General features: G+C 40.0%; 1 protein-coding gene across 4 annotated transcripts in view; it reads left to right on the forward strand.

The window, feature by feature from the left end:
• Nucleotides 1-587: 587 nt before the first annotated feature.
• The window catches only part of DHX36 (DEAH-box helicase 36), a 34,459-nt gene continuing 8,266 nt past the window's right edge, over nucleotides 588-26,780 (forward strand). For 3 of the 4 annotated variants that reach the window (XR_014026694.1, XR_014026695.1, XM_081329636.1), the window contains exons 1-18: nucleotides 588-903; nucleotides 2,377-2,495; nucleotides 5,170-5,386; nucleotides 6,637-6,675; nucleotides 7,622-7,792; nucleotides 7,888-7,967; nucleotides 10,444-10,518; nucleotides 10,704-10,870; nucleotides 11,899-11,980; nucleotides 12,619-12,759; nucleotides 16,051-16,153; nucleotides 16,901-16,988; nucleotides 19,942-19,997; nucleotides 21,657-21,721; nucleotides 22,744-22,887; nucleotides 23,967-24,084; nucleotides 25,439-25,537; nucleotides 26,400-26,573. Coding sequence is in view for 2 of the 4 variants with exons in the window: in XM_081329636.1 (XP_081185762.1) it covers nucleotides 682-903; nucleotides 2,377-2,495; nucleotides 5,170-5,386; nucleotides 6,637-6,675; nucleotides 7,622-7,792; nucleotides 7,888-7,967; nucleotides 10,444-10,518; nucleotides 10,704-10,870; nucleotides 11,899-11,980; nucleotides 12,619-12,759; nucleotides 16,051-16,153; nucleotides 16,901-16,988; nucleotides 19,942-19,997; nucleotides 21,657-21,721; nucleotides 22,744-22,887; nucleotides 23,967-24,084; nucleotides 25,439-25,537; nucleotides 26,400-26,573 (2,160 nt within the window). In the remaining 2 variants the exon portion in view is untranslated. The remainder of the gene's footprint in view (nucleotides 904-2,376; nucleotides 2,496-5,169; nucleotides 5,387-6,636; nucleotides 6,676-7,621; nucleotides 7,793-7,887; nucleotides 7,968-10,443; nucleotides 10,519-10,703; nucleotides 10,871-11,898; nucleotides 11,981-12,618; nucleotides 12,760-16,050; nucleotides 16,154-16,900; nucleotides 16,989-19,941; nucleotides 19,998-21,656; nucleotides 21,722-22,743; nucleotides 22,888-23,966; nucleotides 24,085-25,438; nucleotides 25,538-26,399; nucleotides 26,574-26,780) is intronic. The other variant, XM_081329637.1, reaches the window with a different exon arrangement.

Consider the following 26,780-nt stretch of genomic DNA (forward strand, 5'->3'; position numbering starts at 1 on the left):
TTCGCGTCTAGGCTGCATCGCTGCGATTTCCTGGTAGTCTCACATCGACCCCGCAGCCCAGAACAGGTTGGCAAAATGCTGCCGCTTGTTAAACCGGTGAGAATTACTTCATAAGAGGCTGCGATTGTAACTAAAACGTACCATCCTGGGTGGGGCTGGACCAAAAACACCTTTAGCTGAAAAGTGAAAATCTTTCACCAAACATTCCAGGGAGAGCAAATGCCTCCAACATCGCGGATAATACAGCTGCATTCTAAATTCTAATTTTAGTTCTAAACTCTAAAGCAGGGGTCTTCAAACTCGGCCCTTTTATGACTCATGGACTTCAACTCCCAGAATTCCTCAGCCAGCATAGCTGGCTGAGGAATTCTGGGAGTTGAAGTCCATGAGTCATAAAAGGGCCGAGTTTGAAGACCCCTGCTCTAAAGACGCGCTGGCTGGGGAATTCTGGGAACTGAAGTCCACACCTCTTAAAGTTCCGGCGGTTCAGAAACCACGGCTCTTTGGAACGCCTACTTAGCGGCATCTGCGCCTGCGCGCCAGCCTTTCCTTTCCGAACGGAAGTTAATAATCCTGGATCAGACCGGCTTGAGTTTGTAGCTGGTTCTGTTTCCGGAGGTCATCGCGTCCGCCCGACTGAGAAGAGGGTCTCACCAACCGCGCTTGTGTTACGGGTTTACGATGAGCTATGAGCACCGCCGGGGTTGGGGCCGTAGGGACGGGCCCCGCGCTTCGCAGCCGTCCTCCTCCTCCTCCTCTTCTTCCACCGGTGGCGGAGGAAGAGGCGGAGGGGGCGGCGGAGGGGGCCGCAGCCGTCCTCCTCCTCACCTGAAGGGCCGCGAGATTGGCCTCTGGTACGCCCGGAGACAAGGCGAGAGAAGCAAAGAGGCCGAGAGGCAGCAGGTGGGTGATGGTACCGGCAAGGAAAAAAGAGAGGGAGCAGAAGAGCGGAGTTCTCCTTAGTTTGCGATGCGGGATAATAATGCCTTCTCCTCAGTTAAGGTCGTTCTCCTGGATAGGCTGCCGAGCCTGAAAATACGGCGAGGAGTTCGGCTGATGGGGAGTTGCAGCCACAGAAGTGACGGTGAAGTTATGTCTGAAGCCTGGGGAACTGTTCAGTTTATCTCTGGGGGCTTTGAGGTTCTCGAATTCTGTGAAAAGGGAAGAAAAATCTCTAGCTATTTTCCTGAATAGCGATACACCTCCTTCAAATCAGGCTTTTATTACAGTCATAGACCAGCATAGTATATGTATCATCATAATAATAATAATAATAATAATAATAATAATAATAATAATAATAATAATAATAATAATAATAATAATAATAATAATAATATAATAATAATAATAATAATAATAAATAATAAACCTTTATTGTCAAAGTACAACATGTGTACATTGAGATTAGCTGAGCCTCCCCCCCCCCCCGTGCTCTCTCCCCCCAACACACAGTGACAACAAACCCTCCATCCTACCACACCATGTGAACCAACTACACCACACACCCAAGTCAATTCTGCATAAGTTCACAGAGATTATATCCCATTTAAAAGCCTAACAGCCCACGGATAAAGCTATTTTTCAGCCTGTTGGTACGGCTGGCTATACTCCTATATCTCCTACCGGATGGTAGGAGAGTAAAGAGATACCATTCTTTATTTGTCTTTTTTTCCCCCCAAGCAAAAGAAACTTCCACTATTGTAACCTTTGAACCTCTCTGTGGCAGTTCTTTGATGACTTGGATTATTCCCTCCCGTTCTGGTTTTAGGAGACCCCCTTCTCTGTGCACTGTATCGAGCTGAACTTAATAAAACAAGTGTGGTTGTATGATGATACTCTTACGCAGTTTTAGCTTGTGGTTCTTTGATAATGTGGAATTGATTCTTTTCAGCTCCTGTTTGTTTGATGTTTTGTTAATCTATGGTATTTGTCACGTTGTTAAATTACTGTGTTATTTTTAGTATGCCACTCAGACACTTTTAGCATATCTTACTAAATGTAAGTAATTGTATGAACCAATTGCTATAGCAGTTCCTAGTGGTTAGCACATGTTACGTGTCTTATCTAAGTCCACCTTCAGAACCTGAAACCTTTTCATTGGCCTTTTAGAGATTCCGCTATTCTCTGCCACATTAGTAATTAGAAATTTTGCTTTTCCTGCTCACTGTCATTGCCCATCTGGATTTTGGGGCACATAATGTAATGATTTATAGAGGAGCAAAGATACTTAGAAGAATGGCCCTGTTTCTTTTCACTCCTTCTGCAACATCCTAGTGACACTTTGGATAAAATTGGTCAGTGAGACAGTTAAATCAAGAATAAAATTAAATACTGCATGTTAAATTTTTAATAAGATACATTTTATTTACATAGAGAGCTGTGGTAAATATGGATGAACGCAGAGAAGAACAGATTGTACAGCTGCTGAATACTGTCCAGAACAAAAATGAAAAAGAGCAAGAAGCTATGTCTTGGTGGTCTGATGAAGAAGGGTAATAAGAACATTCAATCTTTTTTTGTTTTAGACAAAGTTGCTTTATTTTTCAGTAGGAATTAGAAGCCAAGCAGGGTTAGCTTAAGAATGGTAAAACAAGTAATACAACCTGGTCTGATTTCTTGTCTTGATTGGAGCTAAAGAATATAAGTTTTGAGATCATCTGGTTCAATCTCCTGCCCGGTGTATCAGTCCACTGCTATCTCCAACAGGTGGCCATCCAGGTTCTATTAAAAAAATAAATCCAGTGAAGGCGAATGGACCGTCACCTAAGACAGTCTGTTCTAATATTAAATAGTTCTCACTGTTAAACTTTTTTTTCTCCTGATGTCCGACCCAACCTACCTTCTTGTCCTTTCATGCCCTTTGTTTCTTACCCTGTCTTCTGCACCAAATGTAATAGTACTGCCTTTCTTTTCCATGACAGCCCTCCAAATGCTTGAAGACAGCTGTCATATTTTCTCTTCCAGACTAAGCATAGCCGATGCCTCAAACTGTTTCTTTTAATCTTTTCCTTAAAAAGGTAAAGTTTCCCCCGCACATGCGTGCTAGTCGTTTCCGACTCTAGGGGCCGGTGCTCATCTCCGTTTCAAAGCCGAAGAGCCAGCGCTTGTCCGAGGACGTCTCCGTGGTCATGTAGCCGGCATGACTAGACGCCAAAGGCACACAGAATGCTGTTACCTTCCCACCGTAGTGGTCCCTATTTTTCTACTTGCATTTTTACGTGCTTTCGAACTGCTAGGTTGGCAGAAGCTGGGATGAGTAACAGGCATTCATTCACTCTGTTACACGGCACTCGGGATTCGACCTGCCAAACTGCCGACCTTCTGATCGACAAGCTCAGCGTCCTAACCCACTGAGCCTTTATCATTTATCATTTCCTTGCAGCCCCCTTTATCATCTTGGTTGCTGTCCTGTGACATACTTCAGTCTGTCATTAAGCTTCCTAAAATGAAGTGCTGGAATGAAGTAATAGTTTGGGCTCAGTCAAATAATATTAATTTCTTGTGGGACATTAGTGTAGGCAAAATACACTTAATCCTTCACATAATTGATCAGATAAATAGGTCATTCTGTCAAAAAGGAGGATTTGAGTGTTTGGGCATGATTTATTCTTGATAAATCCATTCTAGGTCCTATCAAATGATGTATTGTTTCCTGTATGCTGGCTGCTTAACATCTGATCCACTGTATGCCACAGATTCACCATTTTGTTGCCAAAGTCATGACTAATATTTGCCTTTCTCCTGTCCTCTGGCAATATTTCTATCTGGGATTTCTCAATGATCACAGAAAGGGGCTTGGAAATGACATCTACGAGCTCCTTCAGAATTTTTGAATGATGTAATTAATGTCATCCTAGAATTTTAAATTCACTCATTCATGATAACCAGATGCTTGCTTGCTTGCTTGCTTGCTTGCTTGTTTGTTTGTTTATTTACTGTGAAGTCTCACTCTCTTTTTGTTACTCTGCTTTAGTCCATTTTTTTTTAATTCCATTTATATCCCGCCCTTCTCCGAAGACTCAGGGCGGCTTACAAGCTTAGCAGTAGCCTTCATTCTATGTATATGCCTGCTTATTAGGGCTTTCACACACCCCCAAGCGGCATTATTACAAAGTCAGCTTAATTGCCCCCAACAATCTGGGTCCTCATTTTACCTACCTCGGAAGGATGGAAGGCTGAGTCAACCTTGAAACTTTAAAACTTCATCTTTCATTTGGTTAAAATAGTCAGTCTGATGTTTTCCTTGTATTTTGGACTATAGTATTCATAATCCCTTTCCATTGTCCATGCTACCTGAAACCAGTTCTAGTTGAATCTGTATGGGGTGGGGGAGGAAATCTAGTGTATGTAGTGTATGTATACATAAAGGTAGTCCTTGTTTAGCAACCACAACTGGTACTGGCAACTCTGTTTTTGAAGGAAAGTGTATTTAAGTAAAACTGCTTATGAACTTCAACATTCCTTTGCTCTACAGATCTGTAAAGGTTGTAAATGTAAAAATTGGTCATAAAGTTACTTTTTCATCACTGTCATAACTGCAAATGATCAGCAAACAAGGCAGTCTCTAAACGAGGACTGCCTACACAACATACACACACAGTCATTTGTTTATTTGCTGTTATGTGAAGCATATAACAGCTTTTTAATTTGAGACATTGTCCATAGGTATAGGCATTATTAGACAGAGGAATTAGTTGAATCTTTGATTACTTGATATTATATGATAACTAGTCCTGTGAATAACTAACATGCCGAAGTTTGATTGCTTACGATGAGTATAGCTAGATAAATTTAGATAGTTGATGTAAAACTGCACCTGTCTTTTACTGTCATATTATTCTAAATACCTTTTCCAACACTTTCTCTGAATGTTGTCACCATTGATAATAGTTTTTTTTTTGTATTTATATTAACTAAATCAACAGCTCCCTGAATCAGGGAGATAAGTGCACAGGAGTCATGATGACCTTACACGTTTTATAATTACAAGTTTTAGGCTGGAGCTTGAAAAGAAAGTACAAATAAAATCTGACTTTACAAGAATCATTGAAATTAATAGCACCTACTTAATTGTAGATGAGCAGATAATTATAAATCAGACTTTTATGATTAAATGTACATTTCAGTAACATGCATTTTTTCATACTTGCAATTATTCTTACCCAGGTATACAAAGGAGGTTCCTACTAAAACAAAGCCTGTGGTGGAAAATCCTGTTGTGGAGAAGGCTCCTGAAAGGAGAAGGCCAGCGCTGGAAAAATCATTTCTAGTTCAAGATTCAGAATATCTCTTACAAGAAAATATGCCTGATAGTGACTTAGATGAACAATTCAAAGAAGAACTGAAAAAGAAAAAGTCTGATTCAAGATATATTGAGATGCAGGTGCTGAGATTCTCTGAATGGCAGGATACAACTTTTTAAAAATCATCTAAGATTTATGTTATTACTTTTCCTTAAAATTATAATGAATTGTACAAAAAAGGCGATATAATTCAACAGAGCATTAGGTAGCAATCTTACAAATCTAGAATCAGTGAAACTTAATTTCTGAGTTGATATGTGTAGAATTGTCTTACAATAGAGCATTTTTTCCTTTCAGTCAAGAATGCTCAATTATTGAAGTTTCATACTCTGAAGTCCTGTTGGCAATGGAATGATGAAGTGGAAGTGAGGGAGAAAAGTAGTTTATATATTTATGTCCACTCGGAGTTAATAATTTTCATAATAGAATAGGATCAATGTCAAGGTCTAGGAATAATATAAATACATTGGCAGTTTAAATAATATTGAATTTCGTTTCAGTGGAGCTAGGATAAAGCCTTATTTCTTATTATATAAGGCAGCTTAGTTTGTGTCAGCAGACAGGGCACCAAGGTATTAAACAAACAAGACCAAACAGGCCAAGATTATGGGTAAGTGATTTGGCAGTTGAAATAAATCCAGTAAGTGTTAGAATTATAAAATGTTCTTGGTGTCTTGGTAAAATGGAAGGACAAAACTTAGGTTCAAGAAATTCATGTATTGGGCTAACATGTTACGAGATAATCTATAAGATTGTGAACTATGCCCTTCTGGGCAAATATTTTTATAATCAGAGAAAAATAATTCAAGAGATACATAAGTAAATTTAATTATGTCTCCTCTGCATACCTTTGGGATATCATTTTTGTTCCCAACCAGTGTTGTTCAGTTAACAACTTCATATGTAAAAGTAGGCGGATCTCAGCTTACCACTAAGTAGATTAAGCATTTATTCCCTCTTTAAATTGTGATCTCAGTGAGCAGCTGATCTGCAGTAGGCAGTCTGTCAGAGTTTGGGCTTAATTTGAAGGATCTTATTGCAGATTATGGTATCATTTTCATTGAGTCTAGCACTCCAGTGATGTCAGCAGTATGATTTAGAGAAAGGCATGCTAAGGTATTTCTTTAGCAGAGATACTATCTCCTAAATACCAGGTACACGTGGTCTTGTTTCAATCAATTTTTTAATTGATAGTTTTAAAAAATATTCTTAAATGTGAAGAGAGAACTGAACTCCTTTGAATGGGGGATATAAGGGAAATTATATGTTATTGAACTGTTTAAAATAAATTATTATGAAATAACCAAGCTTCATGTTCTTTAATTTGCAGAGATTTCGTGAGAAATTGCCTTCCTACAGTATGAGGAAGGTATGGAATGTTTATTGAAACAATTTGTATGTTTAACAGGGTTTGGATAAAAAGATTTAATATGAACAAAATGAATGCTAAACATCTTGAGAGAAATCTCAATAACATGCTAAAAGTGGTGTAATAGGGTGATTTCTGTGAAGGAGTTAGAGCTTGATTATATACAGTAACATCAAATTTAATGACCATTTTTTAAAAGAATTGTCATCTAGTCTTCCTGCTGAGACTGTTATGAAGCTAATGTTAAAACACTACTTCTTTTAGTTAGTGAGGTTGGCTAAGGATGTAGACTATAACTCAAGAAATTAAGTAGCCGCTTATAAAGTACTTATAAACTGTTGTTTTATTAATGCTAACATTTATTTATTAGGAAGCCATAACAATCTTAAAGGAGACAAATTTTATAGCCGAATCGAAGCCCATTTCTAACATGTAAGACTTGTGCCAGCCATAGTACAAGGTATAAGACTAGCTGTATTTGTTTCTATTTATTTTCCGTAATCCATTTTTCTGATCAGAGAAGTAAGAATAAATGCAGACATTTCAGATGTAGTGCAATTGTGTTGCTGGAGATACACCAAATGATAAGCATTTGGATTTTGCAAATACAGACTGCTTTTTGATGAATTCCCAACGTGTCTGTTTTTCTCTTTCCCAGCATCATTAATAACGGGGCTACAGTTGGTATAACTGTTCCTGGCTGTGCTACATATCTTTTAAAATGAATGGTGTTTGTTTGTTAATTAATTTAATTTATATTCCATGTTTTATTTAGAGCAGTTCAGACAGATAGCGTAATTGAAGCCAAAATAAGTTAACTAATAAAGTTAGTACTAAGTTATCATTGTGTAGTCTGAATTTTATTTACTTCATCGAATTGGTACATGGATACAGATTTGGTGCATTTATGCACACAGAGTGACCACTTTTATTCTTTTTAAAACAGGAACTCGTCAACCTTATAAATAACAGTCGGGTAACTGTAATAAGTGGTGAGACTGGTTGTGGAAAAACGACCCAGGTAACCCAGTTCATTTTGGATGACTATATTGAAAGAGGAAAAGGATCTTCTTGCAGGATTGTGTGCACTCAGCCTAGGAGAATCAGTGCTATTTCTGTAAGTGATATTTAACTCCATTCTGAAATTAAAAGTAGTAACTTTGTTATAGAAATAAATATATTTTAATAAAGTATTTCTTTTTTAAAATTAAGGTAGCAGAAAGAGTTGCAGTAGAAAGGGCTGAAAGCTGTGGTAATGGAAAAAGCATTGGATATCAAATTCGCCTTGAAAAGTATGTTATTCTTGTTTATAGCCTGACATTTAATAGAATGTAGATTCTTTTGAACCAATGAAGGAGAATATTTGTAGCTCAGGGTTGAAATGAGGGTGCCTTGGTGCTCTCTGAGCTTGCTTGTTTTCTTGCAGACGTTTCATTACCCTAACTAGGTAACATCATCAGTGCTAGTAAGGAGTGGTGTTTGCTGTCAGTTTATATTCTGGGGTCTTGCCTGTCTGTGTGGGTGGGGGTGGTGTTAGGGATTGTGTGGTTGGGCTGTTTACTAACGGCTCTTTGGCAGTTTCTTGATTGGGGTATTGCTTACTTGATTGTTGGTCTGAAGTTGACCTTGGAATTAATCTATGTTGATCTGAGTGCTGATTACTGGTGGAGAGGTACTGGAGTCTTTTTCTCTTTGGGGCTGGTTGTCTCTTTTGCATAGCCTGTAAATGTTGTTAATGTTTATGTGTCTACAGTGTTTCCCTGAAAATAAGAGTTGGTCTTATATATTTTTTGCCTCCAAGGAGGCACCAGGTTTTATTTTCGGGGGATGTTTTACCCACTTACCTTAGGACCGCTGCATCCACTCCTCTCACGCCCTGACACATGCCTCGCCACTGCTTGAGCTCTTCTGTGGCCGCTTGTGGCCGCACATTATGTAGCACATTGTGCCAGTGCTGCTGCTCACGGCAGGAGGCTGTGTGGCTCATTGTGCCACTCGCAGCGGGAGGCTGCATGGCTTGTGCCAATTGTGCCGGTGCCACCGGTCTAATCCTAACCCACCCTGCCCTAGCTTGATTTTTACGTATGCGCCTTGCCCCAAAACTAGGGCTTATTTTGGGGGTAGGGCTTATATTATGAGCAGATGTAAAAATCCAGCTAGGTCTTATTTTTGGGATAGGTCTTATTTTGGGGGAAACATGGTATTGATGGCTGATTTGTCAGAGTGCCAGGTTTCTAGAAATTCCCTGGCATTTTTGGATTTGGTCTGGTCTAGGATTATCAATATTCCCGTTTGAAACTATGGTTAAATCTGTCTATGTATTGTGAAATTAAAGAATTTTCGTCATGTCTTTTGACTGCCAGTTGGTGTTCATGGATGCGTTTTGCCAGTCTTCTGCCTGTTTCTCCTACATAGTGGTTGTCGCAGTTCTTACGTTGTATGGTGTCGCTGACTTCTGATTTTTCTTCTGGGGTTGCTGGGTCTTTTGGTTTGCTTACGACAGACATGTCAAACACAAGGCCTGGGGGCCAGAACCGGCCCGCGAAGTGGTTTCATGTGGCCTGCGAAGCCATCCTGGAAACAGTGAGGGAACGGCCCCCACTGCCTTGGCCCTGGCCCAGAGACCCTCCTTCTGCCAGAGACCCTCAGATCTGTCCCACTCCTGCCCAGGCCCCCATAGGCACCCTTGATGCAAACGATGTACAGTTGGCCATGCCCACCCAGTAGGCCATACTCACTCTAGCCACACCCACCCAGTAGGCCACACCCACCCAGGCCATACCCACCCGGCCCCCTGAGGGCAACCGCAATGCTGATGCGGCCCTCAGTGAAATTGAGTTTGACACCCCTGGCTTAGGATGTTTTGAAGGGCTTTGGTTGGCTTGTGTGCTATGCTGATTCCATATGGTTGTAGTAGTCTATTTGTGGTTTCTGATATATTCTTGATGTATGGCAGTGTAATTCTTTTTAAGGTTTGAGTTGGTTGTGCTGTAGACTTTTTGTGTGGGTATCCATTTTATTTTTATTTATTTTTTCATTTTTATTACATTTATATCCCGCCCTTCTCCGAAGACTCAGGGCGGCTTACAAGCTTAGCAGTTGGAATGTGTTGTGTAGATGCTCCATTTCATTTTTCTGCTGTTCTAGGTTGCTACACAGTGCTTCTACAACTACTACAGACTAATCTTTTGAAATTTTGCATCACAACATCATATTTTAATGATTTTATGAGAGTTAAAACTATTTTTGGGTGAATATCATGGACAGTTCCCTTGTCCATCACCAGTAGTTTACAAACTACCTAATAGGGTTTTTTAGTATAGTTAATGTAGTACATATTTGTGCAGAATTAATTCCAGATATAAATTTCTGTGAAGAGTTTCTTCCATTCTTTAGTACAACTAGAATCCAATAGAAACATTTTCCTGACATTTTTTCAGCACCACCAGAATCTGTTTGTGTGTTATTCAAGCAGCTTCTAGATAATTTCTAATGCCAGTGGAATATGATTGAATGCAATTTTTGATCCGCTCTATTGATTTCAGTTGAGATTTTGTCTAAGGAAACGTGTTGATAGAATTATAGTTGTCATCTTTATTTTGCACAGCCACTCACTTCGTTTGGATCTTAATAAGTGAGTAGAGCTGTTGCTAAAGTCAAATTGATTCATTATAGCTTTTAAAATTGTATGTCTCTTCCTAGTCGGCTATTGATTCTTTCAAATGCAAAAAAGGAGGAACTGAAGTATTATTAATGGATTTCTTTCAGCCGGTTGCCAAGGAGACAAGGTTCAATTTTATACTGCACAACAGGAATTGTCCTGCAGTGGCTCCAGTCAGACAAGTATGTATTTTTTTTTATCAAAAGAACCAATAAATGAGCTTTTCAAGGATTTATTTAATGGAACATTTGCTGCTGCTAACAATTGTACTTGTTATGCCCAGTGATTTCCATTTACTTACAACTTTTTAATTTATTTCTGGTTTTGAAAGCCACTATGTCTATTTCCTTTTTATTTTTTGTTGTAGACAATTGTCCAGTGTAAGTCATGTAATCCTTGATGAAGTCCATGAGAGAAATCTTCAATCAGATGTTTTAATGGCAATAATTAAAGACCTCCTGAATGTACGACTAGATTTGAAAGTAATTCTGATGAGTGCTACACTGAATGCTGAGAAGTTTTCGGATTATTTTGGTATATGACATAACATTTTAATATGTAAAATGTAATTTGTTTAAACTGTTACTAGTATCTAAAAATAAAACAAGTCTAAACTGAGAAATCAAGTGATCACGAGACTAGTGTGGAATACTTCTGAATCAGAATAGCTAAATCAAAATAGCTAATAAATGTGTAATATGGCACACATTTTAGGTGCATATAAATTTGGCAAATATTGCAAAATATAAAGTGAGGCCAGAACACAAACGTATTTGAGTTTAATTTCAATTAATGTTTTATAGCAGAGGTCCCCAACCTTTTGGGCACCAGGGACCGGTTCCGTGGAGAGAGGTTTTTCTATGGACCGGAGGGTGCATGGTTTGGGGAAAAAAAGGGTTTTTATAACTTGGGTTGATTTTATAGCTTTAGAGTGCAAAATAGGTGTTCCAAACTTAACAATATTTACATGTATGTTTACATATTTTGGAAGCCAGAAAATAAATGAATGTGTTACAAAGTGGGGTTTGAGATGTGCAGGTCTGCTTCTTAATCCATTCCATTGACACTTTGAAGACCACAGCATGAAATCTATTTTCTGGCCTTTCATGTGTAGATAATTTAGAAGCATGCTGAGGCTTTAGCTGGGTTTCTGTTAAGGTACTATTTGTGCTTTGCTGTTTGTTGTAACATTTTTTTTAAGTTATACAAGTATATTCCGTAAATGGACTGTTAACTCATCCAAAAAGCATCTTTGTATGAATACTAACAGTGCACATTCCCAAGATGTTACAGGGGTTACTCTTTTGCCTTCTAATGCACAGAGAGGTTTGCAGTTGGGATTTTGTTTGTATAGTTTTGTATTCCTTATAGTACTCTTGTGCACATGCAAAAGAATGTTTTCATTCTTTTAAGAAACTAGATCAGTGCAGGTTCTTTTATTCTATATATGCTTCATGTTCTTTTCTTCTGTTACAGTATTTTGTACCTAGTCAAAGTTTCGTTCACATAGCAGTCCGTTAAAAATGCTAGTGTTGTAATTTTTTTCCTCTTCTTTATGGCAGATGGTTGTCCTATGATCCATATTCCTGGTTTGGCTTATCCTGTCAAGGAATACCTTTTGGAAGATGTTATTGAGAAATTACGGTTAGTCAGAAGACTCCTTTTCCCTTCCTTTTCAGAATTGGGCTTGCAGCATCCCATGATCACGCAGTTGCAATTGGTAATCTTCCTCCCAGCTTCCTACAAACAAAGTCAATGGTAATTGGGCATGGAAGGCTGCAGGTTGCTCCCACTGCTTTTCTCTCTTACAGAGAGAGATCTCATACTCTATAGCATACTTGCAACATCCCCTCCCCGGTCTGCACAAAATTGAATGGTGCCCCAGCACTCACCTACCTGACTCTATAGTATTCACCTGCCCTTTGGTTTGCTTGCAAGCTACCTAGGATTTGCACCTTCCAGCCAGCGTCTTGCCTTGGCTTTGCTTGTGGGAAGCTGGCAGGAAGTTGCAAGTCACAGTCACGTGAGGTCCTTACCCAACAGCCCACAATTTTCACATAACTATGGCAACAGCGATTGCTGAGATTGCTGTTGTTAAGTGATAGAGTCAATAGCTAAGTGAAACAGTTACACGATGACCACATTGCTTACCAATGGAAATTCTGGTCCCAATTACATTAAGCAAGGTTTATTTGTAGTGCAATAAAAAAGTGAAAATCCATTTTGCAAACAAATCTAATCTTGCTACAATTCTGTAATCATAACATTGTGTCTGTTTGAAGATACATGCCAGAAAATACAGATCGCAGGCCGCATTGGAAAAAGAGATTTATGCAGGGACATATAAGCAGACCAGAAAAGGAAGAAAAAGAAGAAATTTATCGTGAACAGTGGCCAGATTATATAAAGCAATTAAGAACACGGTATGTATATTTCATCTCCCTTTTTAAAGCAACTTTCAACTTTTCTTTTATCTAATAACTTAACTTTTTCTAAGGACGCAAGCTATTGACTAACTGATAATTGACTTCATGGTAAATATGTGAAATTGTGAAACAAGTATACAACTGTTTTAAAGTAGCAGTATTTTTAGAATTTTTGATAAGTGTATTGAATTCTTAGTAAATTAATTTATGACATTTATATACATTAGGATGGGGGAAAGCAAAAAAAAGTTCTCATTGCTTGAAAGCAAATACCGTATATACTTGAGTATAAGCCGACTCGAGTATAAGCCGAGACCCCCAATTTCACCCCCAAAAACTGGGAAAAGTTGTTGACTCGAGTATAAGCCGATCCGCCGTTCTGCAAGCCTCTGCCGCCAGCAGAGGCTCGATCCGCCATTTTGCAAGCCTGAATACACAGGAATACCCTGTGTGGCCGCGGCTCTCGGGGAAGCCCTGGCTGTCCGCTTCCTCGCTCCACGCTGCCATTCGGGGCCCGCGCGTTCCCCGGGCAAATCGCGGTGCCCAGCAGGCGAGGAAACACGCCCGCTCCAGTCGCCCCCCCTTCCCTCAGGAGACGCGAAGCAAGTGACCGCCCGGAGCTTACCGAGGACTTGCGCGCGGCCGAGGCTTCGGTGCTTCCAGGATCGCGCGCACCTCTCCCAAGCCGCCGCCGTCCGGAGACCTGCCGAAGTTTGGGGAGGTTTGGGGAGGTGCGCGCGCACCTCCCCAAACGTCGGCAGGTCTCCGTTCCTCCGCGCAGACCTGCCGACGTTTGGGGAGGTTTGGGTGCCTCCCCAAACCTCCCCAGGTCTCCGTTCCTCCTGCCGACGTTTGGGGAGGTTTGGGCGCCTCCCCAAACCTCCCCAAACCTCCCCAGGTCTCCGTTCCTCCGCGCAGACCTGCCGACGTTTGGGGAGGTTTGGGCGCCTCCCCAAACCTCCCCAAACGTCGGCAGGTCTCCGTTCCTCCTGCCGACGTTTGGGGAGGTTTGGGCGCCTCCCCAAACCTCCCCAGGTCTCCGTTCCTCCGCGCAGACCTGCCGACGTTTGGGGAGGTTTGGGCGCCTCCCCAAACCTCCCCAGGTCTCCGTTCCTCCGCGCAGACCTGCCGATGTTTGGGGAGGTTTGGGCGCCTCCCCAAACCTCCCCAAACGTCGGCAGGTCTCCGTTCCTCCTGCCGACGTTTGGGGAGGTTTGGGCACCTCCCCAAACCTCCCCAGGTCTCCGTTCCTCCGCGCAGACCTGCCGACGTTTGGGGAGGTTTGGGCGCCTCCCCAAACCTCCCCAAACGTCGGCAGGTCTCCGTTCCTCCTGCCGACGTTTGGGGAGGTTTGGGCACCTCCCCAAACCTCCCCAGGTCTCCGTTCCTCCGCACAGACCTGCCGACGTTTGGGGAGGTTTGGGCGCCTCCCCAAACCTCCCCAAACGTCGGCAGGTCTCCGGACGGCGGCGGCTTGGGAGAGGTGCGCGCGATCCTGGAAGCACCGAAGCCTCGGCCGTGCGCAAGTCCTCGGTAAGCTCCGGGCGGTCACTTGCTTCGCGTCTCCTGAGGGAAGGGGGGGGCGACTGGAGCGGAAAGAAGCAGGCAGGCAGGGCGCGGAGGAACGGAGACCTGCCGACATTTGGGGAGGTTTGGGCGCCTCCCCAAACCTCGGCAGGTCTCCGTTCCTCCTGCTGACGTTTGGGGAGGTTTGGGCGCCTCCCCAAACCTCCCCAGGTCTCCGTTCCTCCGCGCAGACCTGCCGACATTTGGGGAGGTTTGGGCGCCTCCCCAAACGTCGGCAGGTCTCCGTTCCTCCGCGCAGACCTGCCGACGTTTGGGGAGGTTTGGGCGCCTCCCCAAACCTCCCCAAACGTCGGCAGGTCTCCGTTCCTCCTGCCGACGTTTGGGGAGGTTTGGGCGCCTCCCCAAACCTCCCCAGGTCTCCGTTCCTCCGCGCAGACCTGCCGATGTTTGGGGAGGTTTGGGCGCCTCCCCAAACCTCCCCAAACGTCGGCAGGTCTCCGTTCCTCCTGCCGACGTTTGGGGAGGTTTGGGCACCTCCCCAAACCTCCCCAGGTCTCCGTTCCTCCGCGCAGACCTGCCGACGTTTGGGGAGGTTTGGGCGCCTCCCCAAACCTCCCCAGGTCTCCGTTCCTCCTGCCGACGTTTGGGGAGGTTTGGGCGCCTCCCCAAACCTCCCCAGGTCTCCGTTCCTCCGCGCAGACCTGCCGACGTTTGGGGAGGTTTGGGCGCCTCCCCAAACCTCCCCAGGTCTCCGTTCCTCCTGCCGATGTTTGGGGAGGTTTGGGTGCCTCCCCAGGTCTCCGTTCCTCCGCGCAGACCTGCCGACGTTTGGGGAGGTTTGGGGAGGCGCCCAAACCTCCCCAAACGTCGGCAGGTCTGCGCGGAGGAACGGAGACCTGGGGAGGTTTGGGGAGGCGCCCAAACCTCCCCAAACGTCGGCAGGAGGAACGGAGACCTGGGGAGGTTTGGGGAGGCGCCCAAACCTCCCCAAACGTCGGCAGGTCTGCGCGGAGGAACGGAGACCTGGGGAGGTTTGGGGAGGCGCCCAAACCTCCCCAAACGTCGGCAGGTCTGCGCGGAGGAACGGAGACCTGGGGAGGTTTGGGGAGGCGCCCAAACCTCCCCAAACGTCGGCAGGTCTGCGCGGAGGAACGGAGACCTGGGGAGGTTTGGGGAGGCGCCCAAACCTCCCCAAACGTCGGCAGGAGGAACGGAGACCTGCCGACGTTTGGGGAGGTTTGGGGAGGCGCCCAAACCTCCCCAAACGTCGGCAGGTCTCCGTTCCTCCGCGCCCTGCCTGCCTGCTTCTTTCCGCTGCGGAAAGAAGCAGGCAGGCAGGGCGCGGAGGAACGGAGACCTGCCAACGTTTGGGGAGGTTTGGGGAGGTGCGCGTGCACCTCCCCAAACCTCCCCAAACTTCGGCAGGTCTCGGACGGCGGTGGCTTGGGAGAGGTGCGCGCGATCCCGGAAGCACCAAAGCCTCGGCCGCGCACAAGTCCTCGGTAAGTTTTTTTGTTGACTGGAGTATAAGCCGAAGTGGAATTTTTCAGCCCAAAAAGTGGGCTGAAAAATTCGGCTTATACTCAAGTATATACGGTAGTTTATTTAATGTAATTCCTTTTTAGAACTATTACTGTGCCCTTCACATGCACCATAATTAGTTGTGTTCTTTTTTTATACAGTGAGAAGCAGCATACTCTTCTTAAGCATAGCAATTTTGTATTGACTGTACTGTTTCTTTAATTTCTACATGATTTCTAGATATTCAGAAACTACAATTGATGCACTGGAAATGATGGATGATGATAAAATTGATCTTGATTTGATAGCAGCATTAATCAGATATATTGCTCTTGAAGAAGAGGTGAGTTTCTTATTGGCTAGTAGAATGACTTGCCTGTTTTATTTAGTTGTTTAGTTGTCTGCAAATGACTGTTAATATACATTGAGAAACAGTGAAAAGAGCCATAATGGTGTAGTGGTTAAGATGCTAGCCTAGAAAGCAGGAGACTGAGTTCTAATCCTGCCTTAGGCATGAAAGCCAGATGGGTAATTTTGGAACAGCCTCTTTCTCTGTCCAGCCTACCTCATAGGCTTGTTGTGGAGGAAATAGGAATAGGATCAAGTATTAAGTATCTTTACCACATTGAGTTCAATTTCCATGTCCACAATGGAAATAGACAACATCATCTCCACTCAAAATTCAGCAGCTAACAAGAGAAATATAGTGGTATTTACAATTTTATTTACAAAAGCAAATAGAAGTTAAGCAGTAAAATAGATTTAACTATTTCTGGTAGGTAATGTATGCTCCTGTAATTGTAGATTTCCTCCCGAATCCCCACAACGAAAGGAGAGATCTTGGTGTTGAAAATTTCCTTGTTGTCTTCTTTCAGTTTCAGAGCCACAGGATCCTCTGGTTGTTGGAGGCTGGAAATAAAAGAAACAAAGAAACTAGGCCTAAGCTTCAGATGAGGGTTGGCCTACCTCTGTTTAAACAAGCTCTATTTAAAAAGATTGACCTAGAATTATGTATGTGACTATATTGTATGCTACATTGAGGAATTTAAAAATGCAGACGTGTTGTTTAATACACCTGTTTTATATCCAGGAAGGCGCAATTCTAGTATTTCTTCCTGGATGGGATAACATTAGCACACTGCATGATCTTCTGGTATCTCAAGTTATGTTTAAATCAGGTAAAATTTTAAAACTGAAATACTTTTTTAATATGGTAGGCTAGACTTTTTGTAGAATAATTCAGTAAATTGTTTTCAGACATATGAAGAACTAAATCAACACTGTCAATCGCTTTGCATGCTAGCAAATATCCAAGCTCTGATTTTCAAGTTACACAATAGCTAAAGTGGGATTGTTGAACTGCATAGTTGGAAAGGCAGCACAGTAAGTGATAATAGTATTTAAGGGATAGGTCAAGGAGATGATAATAATAAAAGCAGCAACAAAAAAAGAAACCTATTAAATATATATGCTACCCCATTCCAATGAATCTGGGGATTTGGCTGTTCAATGCTAGTGTAATAGATTTAAACTACAATCCAATGCCTATACAGTTCTGTGAAAAAAATATTTACCCCTTTCATATTTTCATTTCTGAAAGTTTGCGTGTCTTTACCATCGAACTTCATATACAACACTAATATTTAGTGCTTTTTGCATTTATTTTGTAAACATTTAACTAGCTTTAAAGATGATTACCAACACCTTGAATTGCACTCAGAAGCAGATTAGCAGCCAGTGTGTGAGGCTGCATGGGCCATTCCTCGGGCCATGTTAGAAGAACAAGTAAAAGATACAATGCTAATCTGGAGCAAAAATTTTGGCTATAGCATTGACCTAGACAATTGGCAATCACTATGGGACAGGAACAGGAGTCTAATGCTAGCCACCACCTATATTTTTATTTTTTTATTTTTTTTTATTTTAATTCCATTTATATCCCGCCCTTCTCCGAAGACTCAGGGCGGCTTACAAGCTTAGCAGTAGCCTTCATTCTATGTATATGCCTGCTTATTAGGGCTTTCACACACACCCCCAAGCGGCATTATTACAAAGTCAGCTTATTGCCCCCAACAATCTGGGTCCTCATTTTACCTACCTTGGAAGGATGGAAGGCTGAGTCAACCTTGAGCCTGGTGGGATGCGAACCTGCACTAATTGTAGGCAGCTGGTGTAAAGAAAATTTATACAAAATGTTTTACAGGTGGCACCTTCCCCCCACAAGGCTAGCAAAAATGGATAAAAAAAACCTCACTGACATGCTGGAAATGTAGAAAGTCACCAGGGACCTATTATCACATGTGGTGGGAATGTCTCAAAGCTCACAATTTTTGGCACCTGGTAAAGAATTGGCTTGAAGAGATATCATCACAAAAACGTGAACTAAAACCAGAAACCTTTCTACTAGGGATTATCAACGATAAATTCAGCAAAAGATCTTTATATTTTGTACTGCACATTTTAACTGCAGCAAGATTAGCTTATGCTCAAAAATGGAAAAGAAAAGAAACCCCTACTGAAGAAGAAGTAATAAGCAAAATCCTATCCTGCACTGAAATGGATAGGTTAACATTAGAGATCAAAAATAAAACCCAAACGGACTATTATAAAATTTGGAACAATGTGTAGAAATGGCTAGAGTTAAGGAGGAACGCTGGGATGAATACCGACTAATTAGTTGATAGTTTAGAAACCTTTTACTAGCACCTATTACAGGACAGAATTGAAAGATACTTAATCACAATGTAGACAAATGAAAGAATGTTTACCAGAAAACTCATAGATGTTATTTGCACATTTTGTTACAATGTAGAAAAAAACCACTTTTTTCCCCTTTCTTTCTTTATATCAGTGTTTTTCAACCTTTTTTGGGCAAAGGCACACTTGTTTCATGAAAAAAATCACGAGGCACTCCACCATTAGAAAATGTTAAAAAATTTAACTCTGTGCCTATATTGACTATATATAAAGTAATTCTCTTGAATAGGAATCAAATAAACACAAAGAAAGTATTTTATAATTACTTTTCAATTTTTCCCACGGCACACCAGGCAACATCTCGCGGCACACTAGTGTGCCGCGGAACAGTGGTTGAAAAACACTGCTTTATATAATAGCACTGTTGAAGCTAGGGAAGTTGTAACTTTTGTCCACTTTTGTTTTTAATTGTATATTCAATAAAATCTGTTTGTTTTTTTTTAAAAAACTGCCCGTGCCACCACAATCTGCGCCAGCTGTAGCTTTTGAATGCTCTTCACAGGTAGCTCCATATAGAGTGCACTACAATAGTTCAACCATGAGACTAGGGCCTGAATGACTAAGCACAGTATAATTGCAGTATAAATTGAAAAAGATTTACTTAACATTATCCATAGCATAGCATAGCATAGCTGTACATAGTAAGTTTATCCATACAGTGCTTACTGGGGCAGTGTGAACTATTTTAAATAGGAACTTCAAGAGTATATTAATATAAGGAAAACATTCCCCTGTGCCTGAAACATTAAAGTAGTAGCATCCTCTGTAAGGATTGGTGTGCCTGTTTGAAGACTTTCCTCTCTCCCTTCCATGCACAAATTGTTCCCTCTGTCTGATTTTCATGCCCACACGAACATGCACTTTGAGAGAATCTTTGGAGCAACTGTTCCCCCCCCCCCAGCTGTTAAAATTGTACATTTGGAAGAGAGGACAAAGATCATCTAGTAAACCCTTTGTAACATGCAGAAAAACTAATAAAATCATTCTTGAGAAGCGACTCTGCAGTTCTTCCTTAAAAATTAGCAGAGATGGAATATCCCAATCTCCATAGATGAAAAGATCTATCCCTTCAAATATTTTACACATTGCCAACTGCTAGGAAATTTTGATTAAATATTTCTCATTAGTCTTTCTGTCAAATCCATCCATTCCAATTTATTCAGTACCTACTCTAATATTGACAATGAACAGTATGTTTCCCTTTGTAACAACAAATGTGCCTCTATTAAAAATATTCAGTAAAACTTAAGTTTTTAATTAATTGAAAAGTATTTTTGAAAACTATTTGTACAGCTTCATTGTCTTTTTATACTTAAGCTCTCTACTTTTTTCTGTTTTCTAACTGAAACATAACATGTGTATTTTAATTTTCAGATAGATTTGTCATCATACCTTTGCATTCATTGATGCCTACTGTTAACCAGACTCAGGTATGTATAACTAGTGCAAACCATAATTTTATTAACCTTATCTATAGAAGTAGTCCTCCCAGACTGACTGCATCATTTGGCAACCTTTTGAACTTGCAACAGTGTAAAAAATAATAACTTTACAACCAGTCTTCACATTTATAGCCGTGGTAGCATCCCTGGTATTTATTTATTTATCACATTTCTACACCTCCAATCTCTCTTAAGTGACACTGGATGATTTATGGTAAAAAAAAATCCCATAGTATAAAAGCATAAATAAAAACAGAGTTAAAACCAACTTTAAAACAGAATTTAATAATGAGCTGTTAAAGTTACAGAGGTGGAGGGAGCACCTTCACATCACCAAGCACCTGCAAGATTGCATATCTGTTTTATACTTCTCTGCCAATTGGCAGAGTCAGGTCTGATCCCCATTTGTATGCTTTGCAACAAGCAGAGTTAGTAGGGAAGGCGGAAGTAAAATCATAAGCCAGAGTTCTGTAATGTTTTGTTTAGCAACCATGCTGCTTAGCAATTAAGTTGCTGGTTCTAATTGTGGTCACTAAGTAAGGTCTACCTGTTGTAGAAAATGCATGCATTTTGTATATAATATTTGATGTTGAATTAAATTAATTTAGGCTGGATTTTTACAAAATTCATTAAATTTTCTTAAGATTTTGAAATAATGTGAAAAATCAACATTTTTCCTACTCTGAAAAGATTATGATCATACTCAATGTAGCCATCCTAAGTTTAAATAATAAATAAATAAATAAATAAATCCTAAATGTCACATGTGATAGAATGGTCTTATATTAACTACCCAACTTTGAGCAGTGTTGTATGCCACACAAAGTCTTGTGGGATTGGAGTGGATTATAAATAGTGCAAAATAAATAATAAATACATCTGTTAAGATAAAGAACATAATGCTTTAATTAGGGGGAGTTATCTTACTTTGTTTGAAACACTAGTTTTTCAAGAGATTAAAGATTATTGGTGGTAATCAGATTTTGACATAACAAGAATAGGTCCATTTGTCAGTAGCACTTGAGTATGCAGTGGTGGTGAATATTTGTAGCTTGAGTGTGGGATGAGGTGAAAGTTGTTCTCTGAGCTTGTGGGTTGGTTTCCGAACATTTTGTTACCAGGCTAGGTAACATCTTCAACCAACCCATCCGAGCCCCCCCCCATCAGCAGTTCACCTACCACTGACCCTGACCTGATGTAACCTCCCCACCACAAGACCCGTCATAAGATTCACACTGATGACTCACACCTGACTGATCACAAGACCCTCACTTGACACACAAACACCTGAAGCCCCTATAAACAGAAGAACACTGACATTGACATCCCCTAAACTCCGCTGAAGATGTTAGCTAGCCTGGTAACAAAACATTTGGAAACCAACCTCAAGCTCGGAGAACAAACTTTCACCCTCAGCACTTGAGTATGTTAGGAGTAGTTCAAATCCCACTGATTTGAGCAAATCTACTCTCTCTATATAAGAAGTTTAGCTTCAGCTCCTTTCTTCCAATTTTTTTTGTTTCTATTTGATTGCTAGCACTTGCTATTTAAACCAATAAATTTAATAATATGTTAAGATCCATGTAATAAAAATGGATTTTAGAACAACATTTATTATTTCTGTGTCTTTTCCATGTTTTTCTTTAGGTGTTCAAAAAGACCCCTCCTGGTGTTCGTAAAATTGTAATTGCTACAAACATTGCTGAGACTAGGTAAACATTAGTTTCTGCTTCTAGAAATACATGAAATTTATTTATTAGCAAAAATTTGAGTGGCTTAATAAAAATTAAGGTGATTTTTTTTGCATCGCAGTAGTAGTAAAATGGAGGGAAATATTTCTAAACCTTATTTTAGTTGTTTTTTCTTTATTAGACTATTTTATTTAGCTATTTTAAAGGATTTACAAGAGGGTCAAGGCGTTTTCAGCACTTATAAATAGGGTTGCATTCCTGAGTTTGAGATTAGGGTCAGTGCCCATGGCAACTTTGCTGAAACTGCTCTAATTTTATTGAGCCAAGAATTGCAGAATTCTGAACCAGGATATAGATTGTCTGTATTGGGAAATTGTGGAGGGCATCAACTTGAGAAAGGCAGGCTAACATAATAAATGCAAAGATGTTTTATTTCTTTTTTTCGGTTATGCCTCAGAAGGCACATCTGAAATTAAATGAATAGTGCATTGCTATTTTGCTTACATTGCAAAACAGAGTATTTCCACTCTGCCAGTCTTACTTAATTTGGCTTACTTAATTTGGCAGATTTATTTGGTTTAAGGTACCTGTTCTACAATAATTTGATGCTCAAACTGGCAATTCTTACTGATGAAATGTAGATAATTGTATGTAGAATTAGCATGTCAGAGGGTTAAGTATTAAACATTATTCAGTTCCATCAAGTTTCTCCCAGTTCTATCTGGCAATGTGGCTTAATTCTAATATTTCAAGATAAATTTGTCTTCTGATAATTTTGCCATTTCACACTACAATATTACCAGAATTGCCTTTTTTTTAATTTTATTTGACTTTTTGGCAAAGGAGAAAACAAGGCAGCAGCCAGTAATTGTTGCTGTTCCTCATGGCTTGATTCATCAGCCACGGGTTTGGTGTGGGGAGGCAGTGTTTGTTTCTTGCAAGGAAAAAATTACTTTATAAAGGGATTAGCTAAGAATCTGTGTGATGTAGATAAGCAAATTGCTTCTCTCTGTTTCTCATTTCTCTGTTTCTCATTTCTGCAGTATCACCATAGATGATGTAGTTTATGTTATAGATGGAGGAAAGATAAAAGAAACTCATTTTGACACACAGAACAATATCAGCACAATGGCTGCAGAATGGGTTAGCAAAGCAAATGCCAAGCAAAGAAAAGGGAGAGCGGGCAGGTAAGTGTAATGCCTATTGTTATAAAATTTGTTAAGTAAGAAAAAGTGGGCTCATTTGGAAGAATTTCTAATTAACTTGGAAGACATTTCATTTTTTCCCCTTCACTGCATATACTTTCTTAATATTGAAGACTTACTGCTTTCCTGTTGCAATTTTATTTGCTGACTGGCTCTTCCAATTTTAATACTTTTTTAGTGAGTGGAAAAACAAGATAGTATAGCAGAGCCTCACTATATTTTATGGTAAATATATCAGGCCATTGGGTAGAAATTAGATAAGATAACCCTTATTGTCATTTTTTTTACCATGGGCACAGCGTCACACATCAAAAATGAAATTAGGTTGCCCGCTGTCAAAGTGGAACACATACATGACACACACCTAACCATACTATATACACATATGTATACACCCACACCCCTACATATACATAACAATAAAATATTAAATACTGTCCATCTTGAATATATAAAGGAAGGAGGAAGCCTGAGAGTTCACAAGGTTAATGCTGTATGGAATGAAACTATGGCTGAACCTGGATGTTCTGCTTTGGATACCACGAAGCCTTCTCCCAGAAGGTAACAAGGAAAACAGGTTGTGAAGAGGATGAGTAGTGTTCCAGATAATCTTACGGACCCTGCTGAAGCAACACTTCTGTGCTATGTCCTGGATGGGAGGGAGGGAACTGCCAATGATCTTTTCGGCCATCCTCACCACTCTCTGCACCACCTTCCTGTCTGAAGCAGTGATGCTTCCAAACCAGACTGTGATGCTGTATGACAGGATGCTCTCAATCGTCCACCTGTAGAAAGTGGTCAGGACAGGGGAAGGAAGATGAGCTTTTCACATGCGACGCAGAAAATGCAGGCGCTGCTGTGCCCGCTTCACCAGTTTTGCTTTATCAAATGCAACTCCTGCTATCTTTAAGTCAGGTGTTTAAACTGTTGAAATTGATTATTCAGTTTGAATTTGTATGTAACACCATTCCGTAAAAAAAATGCTACCAAATAGCTGTAATTATACAAAGCATTCTTATTACTACTTGGAAAAAAAGCACTTAATAGAATATACTTTACAGGGTCCAACCTGGCCACTGCTATCACTTGTATAATGGTCTTCGTGCCAGTCTGCTAGATGATTATCAATTGCCTGAAATCCTGAGGACACCTTTGGAGGAACTGTGTTTGCAAATCAAGGTAATTTGTACAATTGGGACAGTGATAATATAACCTGGTGAGGCCTTGGTGTTGCTCTTTAGGAAACCGATTTTGATAAAAACGTTGAATTGGTCATTCAGTAACTTTTACAATAATTCTGAATCTCTGGGTGACCTAGTCCAAAGCTAGGGGTCCTGAAAGATGTTGGGGTACAGAAATCAGGAATAAAAAATAGCAAGTGACATTTTAGTCATTAATGACTAAAATAGATTAGCTGAAAGGTTTAAATGGGCTTTTTTACTTTGAGATAAAAGATTAAATCTTGTGAGGATAATGTAGAATAAAATAATTAATTATACATTGGTTAATGTTGACCTTTTACTTTGATTAATATTAATATTAATTGTTAATTGCGTTGTTCAAACTATTGATTTATAAGCATATTGTCAAAAGTTTTAAAAATAAATCTTGAGTAATAAGTATAAGTATATACAGTTTGTTATTAGCATGATTTCTAGTTATTTGATAACACATATTTATTTATTGTTATATTTTTATCCCAGGATTTAATTTAATTTGGTCCAAGGTGGCATATACAGGTAATCCTCGACTTAGGAACACAGTTGAACCCAAAATTTCTGTTGCTAATCAAGACACATTTTAAGTGACCTTTGCCCCATTTTATGACCTTTTTTGCCACAGTTAAGTGAACCATTAAATGAATCTGGCGTCTGCCATTGACCTTGCTTGTTGGAAGCTGACTGGGAAGGTTACCAATGGTGATCATATGACCCCGGGACAGGGAGACTGTCATAATACATGCAAATTGCTAAGTCCCCAAATTTTGATCACGTGACCATGGGGATGCTGCAGCAGTCATAAGCGTGAAAAACGGTCATAACTCAGTTTTTTCAGTGCCATTGTGACTTCAAACAGTCACTAAATGACAGGTGGTAAGTCAAGGACTACCTGTATACCTAATGTTCCCACTGCCTATTTTTCTTACAACAACCTCCCTGTGAGGTGGGTGGGTCTGAAAGAGAATAACTGGTTACCCAACTGACTTTCATGCCTAAGAGAGAATTACAAAAGTCAATTTCATGATTTCTAACTTCTCTCCAGAAGTCAGATTGGCCTCCTTAATAATATTTTTAGTAGACTAGCAATGGATGAATTCTTGAGAATTTCAGGGATGTGATTTTTCTCCTATCATCTTTTCACGTTCTATGTGGTGTTATTTGTTTTGATTCCATGAGCTCATTTGGGGTTTTGGAGTCATTAGAATTGTGAATTAGGTATGTTTGTTCAGTTTTCTTACAGGTGATGTTTGATTGTAATTGTTTCACTTTATCATGGACAGATATAATTAAGTAGAATCATGATTTTCTTTCAGATTTTGAAACTTGGAGGTATTGCAAACTTTTTGATGAAGCTCATGGATCCACCATCACGTGATGCTGTCTTGCTGTCCATAAAGCATCTAAAAGAGTTGGTAAGTTTCTTTTTTTTCTTGCTTGTATACTAACAAATTTATTCATATATAATTTTAGAGTGATAATTGAAAATTTAAAGAATTACCGAATGAATGCACTTTTCACTTTTGAAATATATTAGATATTTCATTTATATTTAGCCTAAAATAATGCATCATTACTGTAACAATTACTCTCTTCTTTTAGAATAAAAATTATTGCTATAACTACAAATACAAATTTAACATTGCAGCTTTCCAGATTCAAAGTATGTTCCTTTTTGAAATTATATCTTTTTTTTCTTTGAATTACAAAAGAAGTGGTCACTTATAACTAAAATTGTTATATTGGGTTTATAAATAAAATAAAATATAAATAAGCCATGGATGTTTATTTTAATAATTTATCAGTTGCACATTTTAAAAACTTTTAATGAAAGCTTAATGTTGTCTTTACATGTTTCTGTTCATTTTTTTTTAAAAAAACATGCTTGGAATTGTATGTGTGTTGTTTGTGTCCTGTTATTCTTGTTCATTAGTTAATCTGTATTCTGAACAGTGTGTGAATTTTCTTTTCTTTGTTTCTGCCAAAGGATCAAAAATGCAAGGAATGGCTTTGATATGTTAGCTTTGTGACTGAATTTGGCCTACATTTTGTACTTTCCTGTGATGAAAGCATATGTTTGGACTAAACACAAATATTCTTATGTAAATATGTCACGGTGGAAATTTAAAAAAATAACGCTGCTGCAAGAAACCTAATAGTCTAGTAGCTCATTCTTCTTTATTAAAGCCCTTATTCATGCTCTCCTCTTTCAGGTTTTATGTTTTTTCAATGATTCTGTCTTTTTCTTCTTCCCAATTGGTGTTCTTTCACTGATAGAATGCATTGGACAGACAAGAACAGTTGACTCCCCTTGGTGTCCACTTGGCAAGATTACCTGTGGAGCCACACATTGGAAAAATGATTCTGTTTGGAGCTTTATTTTGTTGCTTAGATCCTGTTCTCACTATTGCAGCTGGCCTCAGCTTCAAGGACCCTTTTATCATTCCCTTGGTAATGTATTTGAGGATAAAATTAAAAGCATGTAAACACCTTTTTTTAAAAAAAAATGCTTGTAAGCAGAAGCTGGCAGAAATCCAAATGTTTTACTTGATTCTATTCTAATTGTAGTAAATTCAATGATACTGTTTGTTGCATGCTCAGAATGTTCTTTTTTTAAAAAAACTGAAAACAGATGAAAAGATGTTCTTTGTTATCTCA

The sequence above is a fragment of the Vipera berus genome (genome assembly GCF_964194415.1).
Source record: "Vipera berus genome assembly, chromosome: 5".
In the NCBI taxonomy this organism is placed as follows: domain Eukaryota; kingdom Metazoa; phylum Chordata; class Lepidosauria; order Squamata; family Viperidae; genus Vipera; species Vipera berus.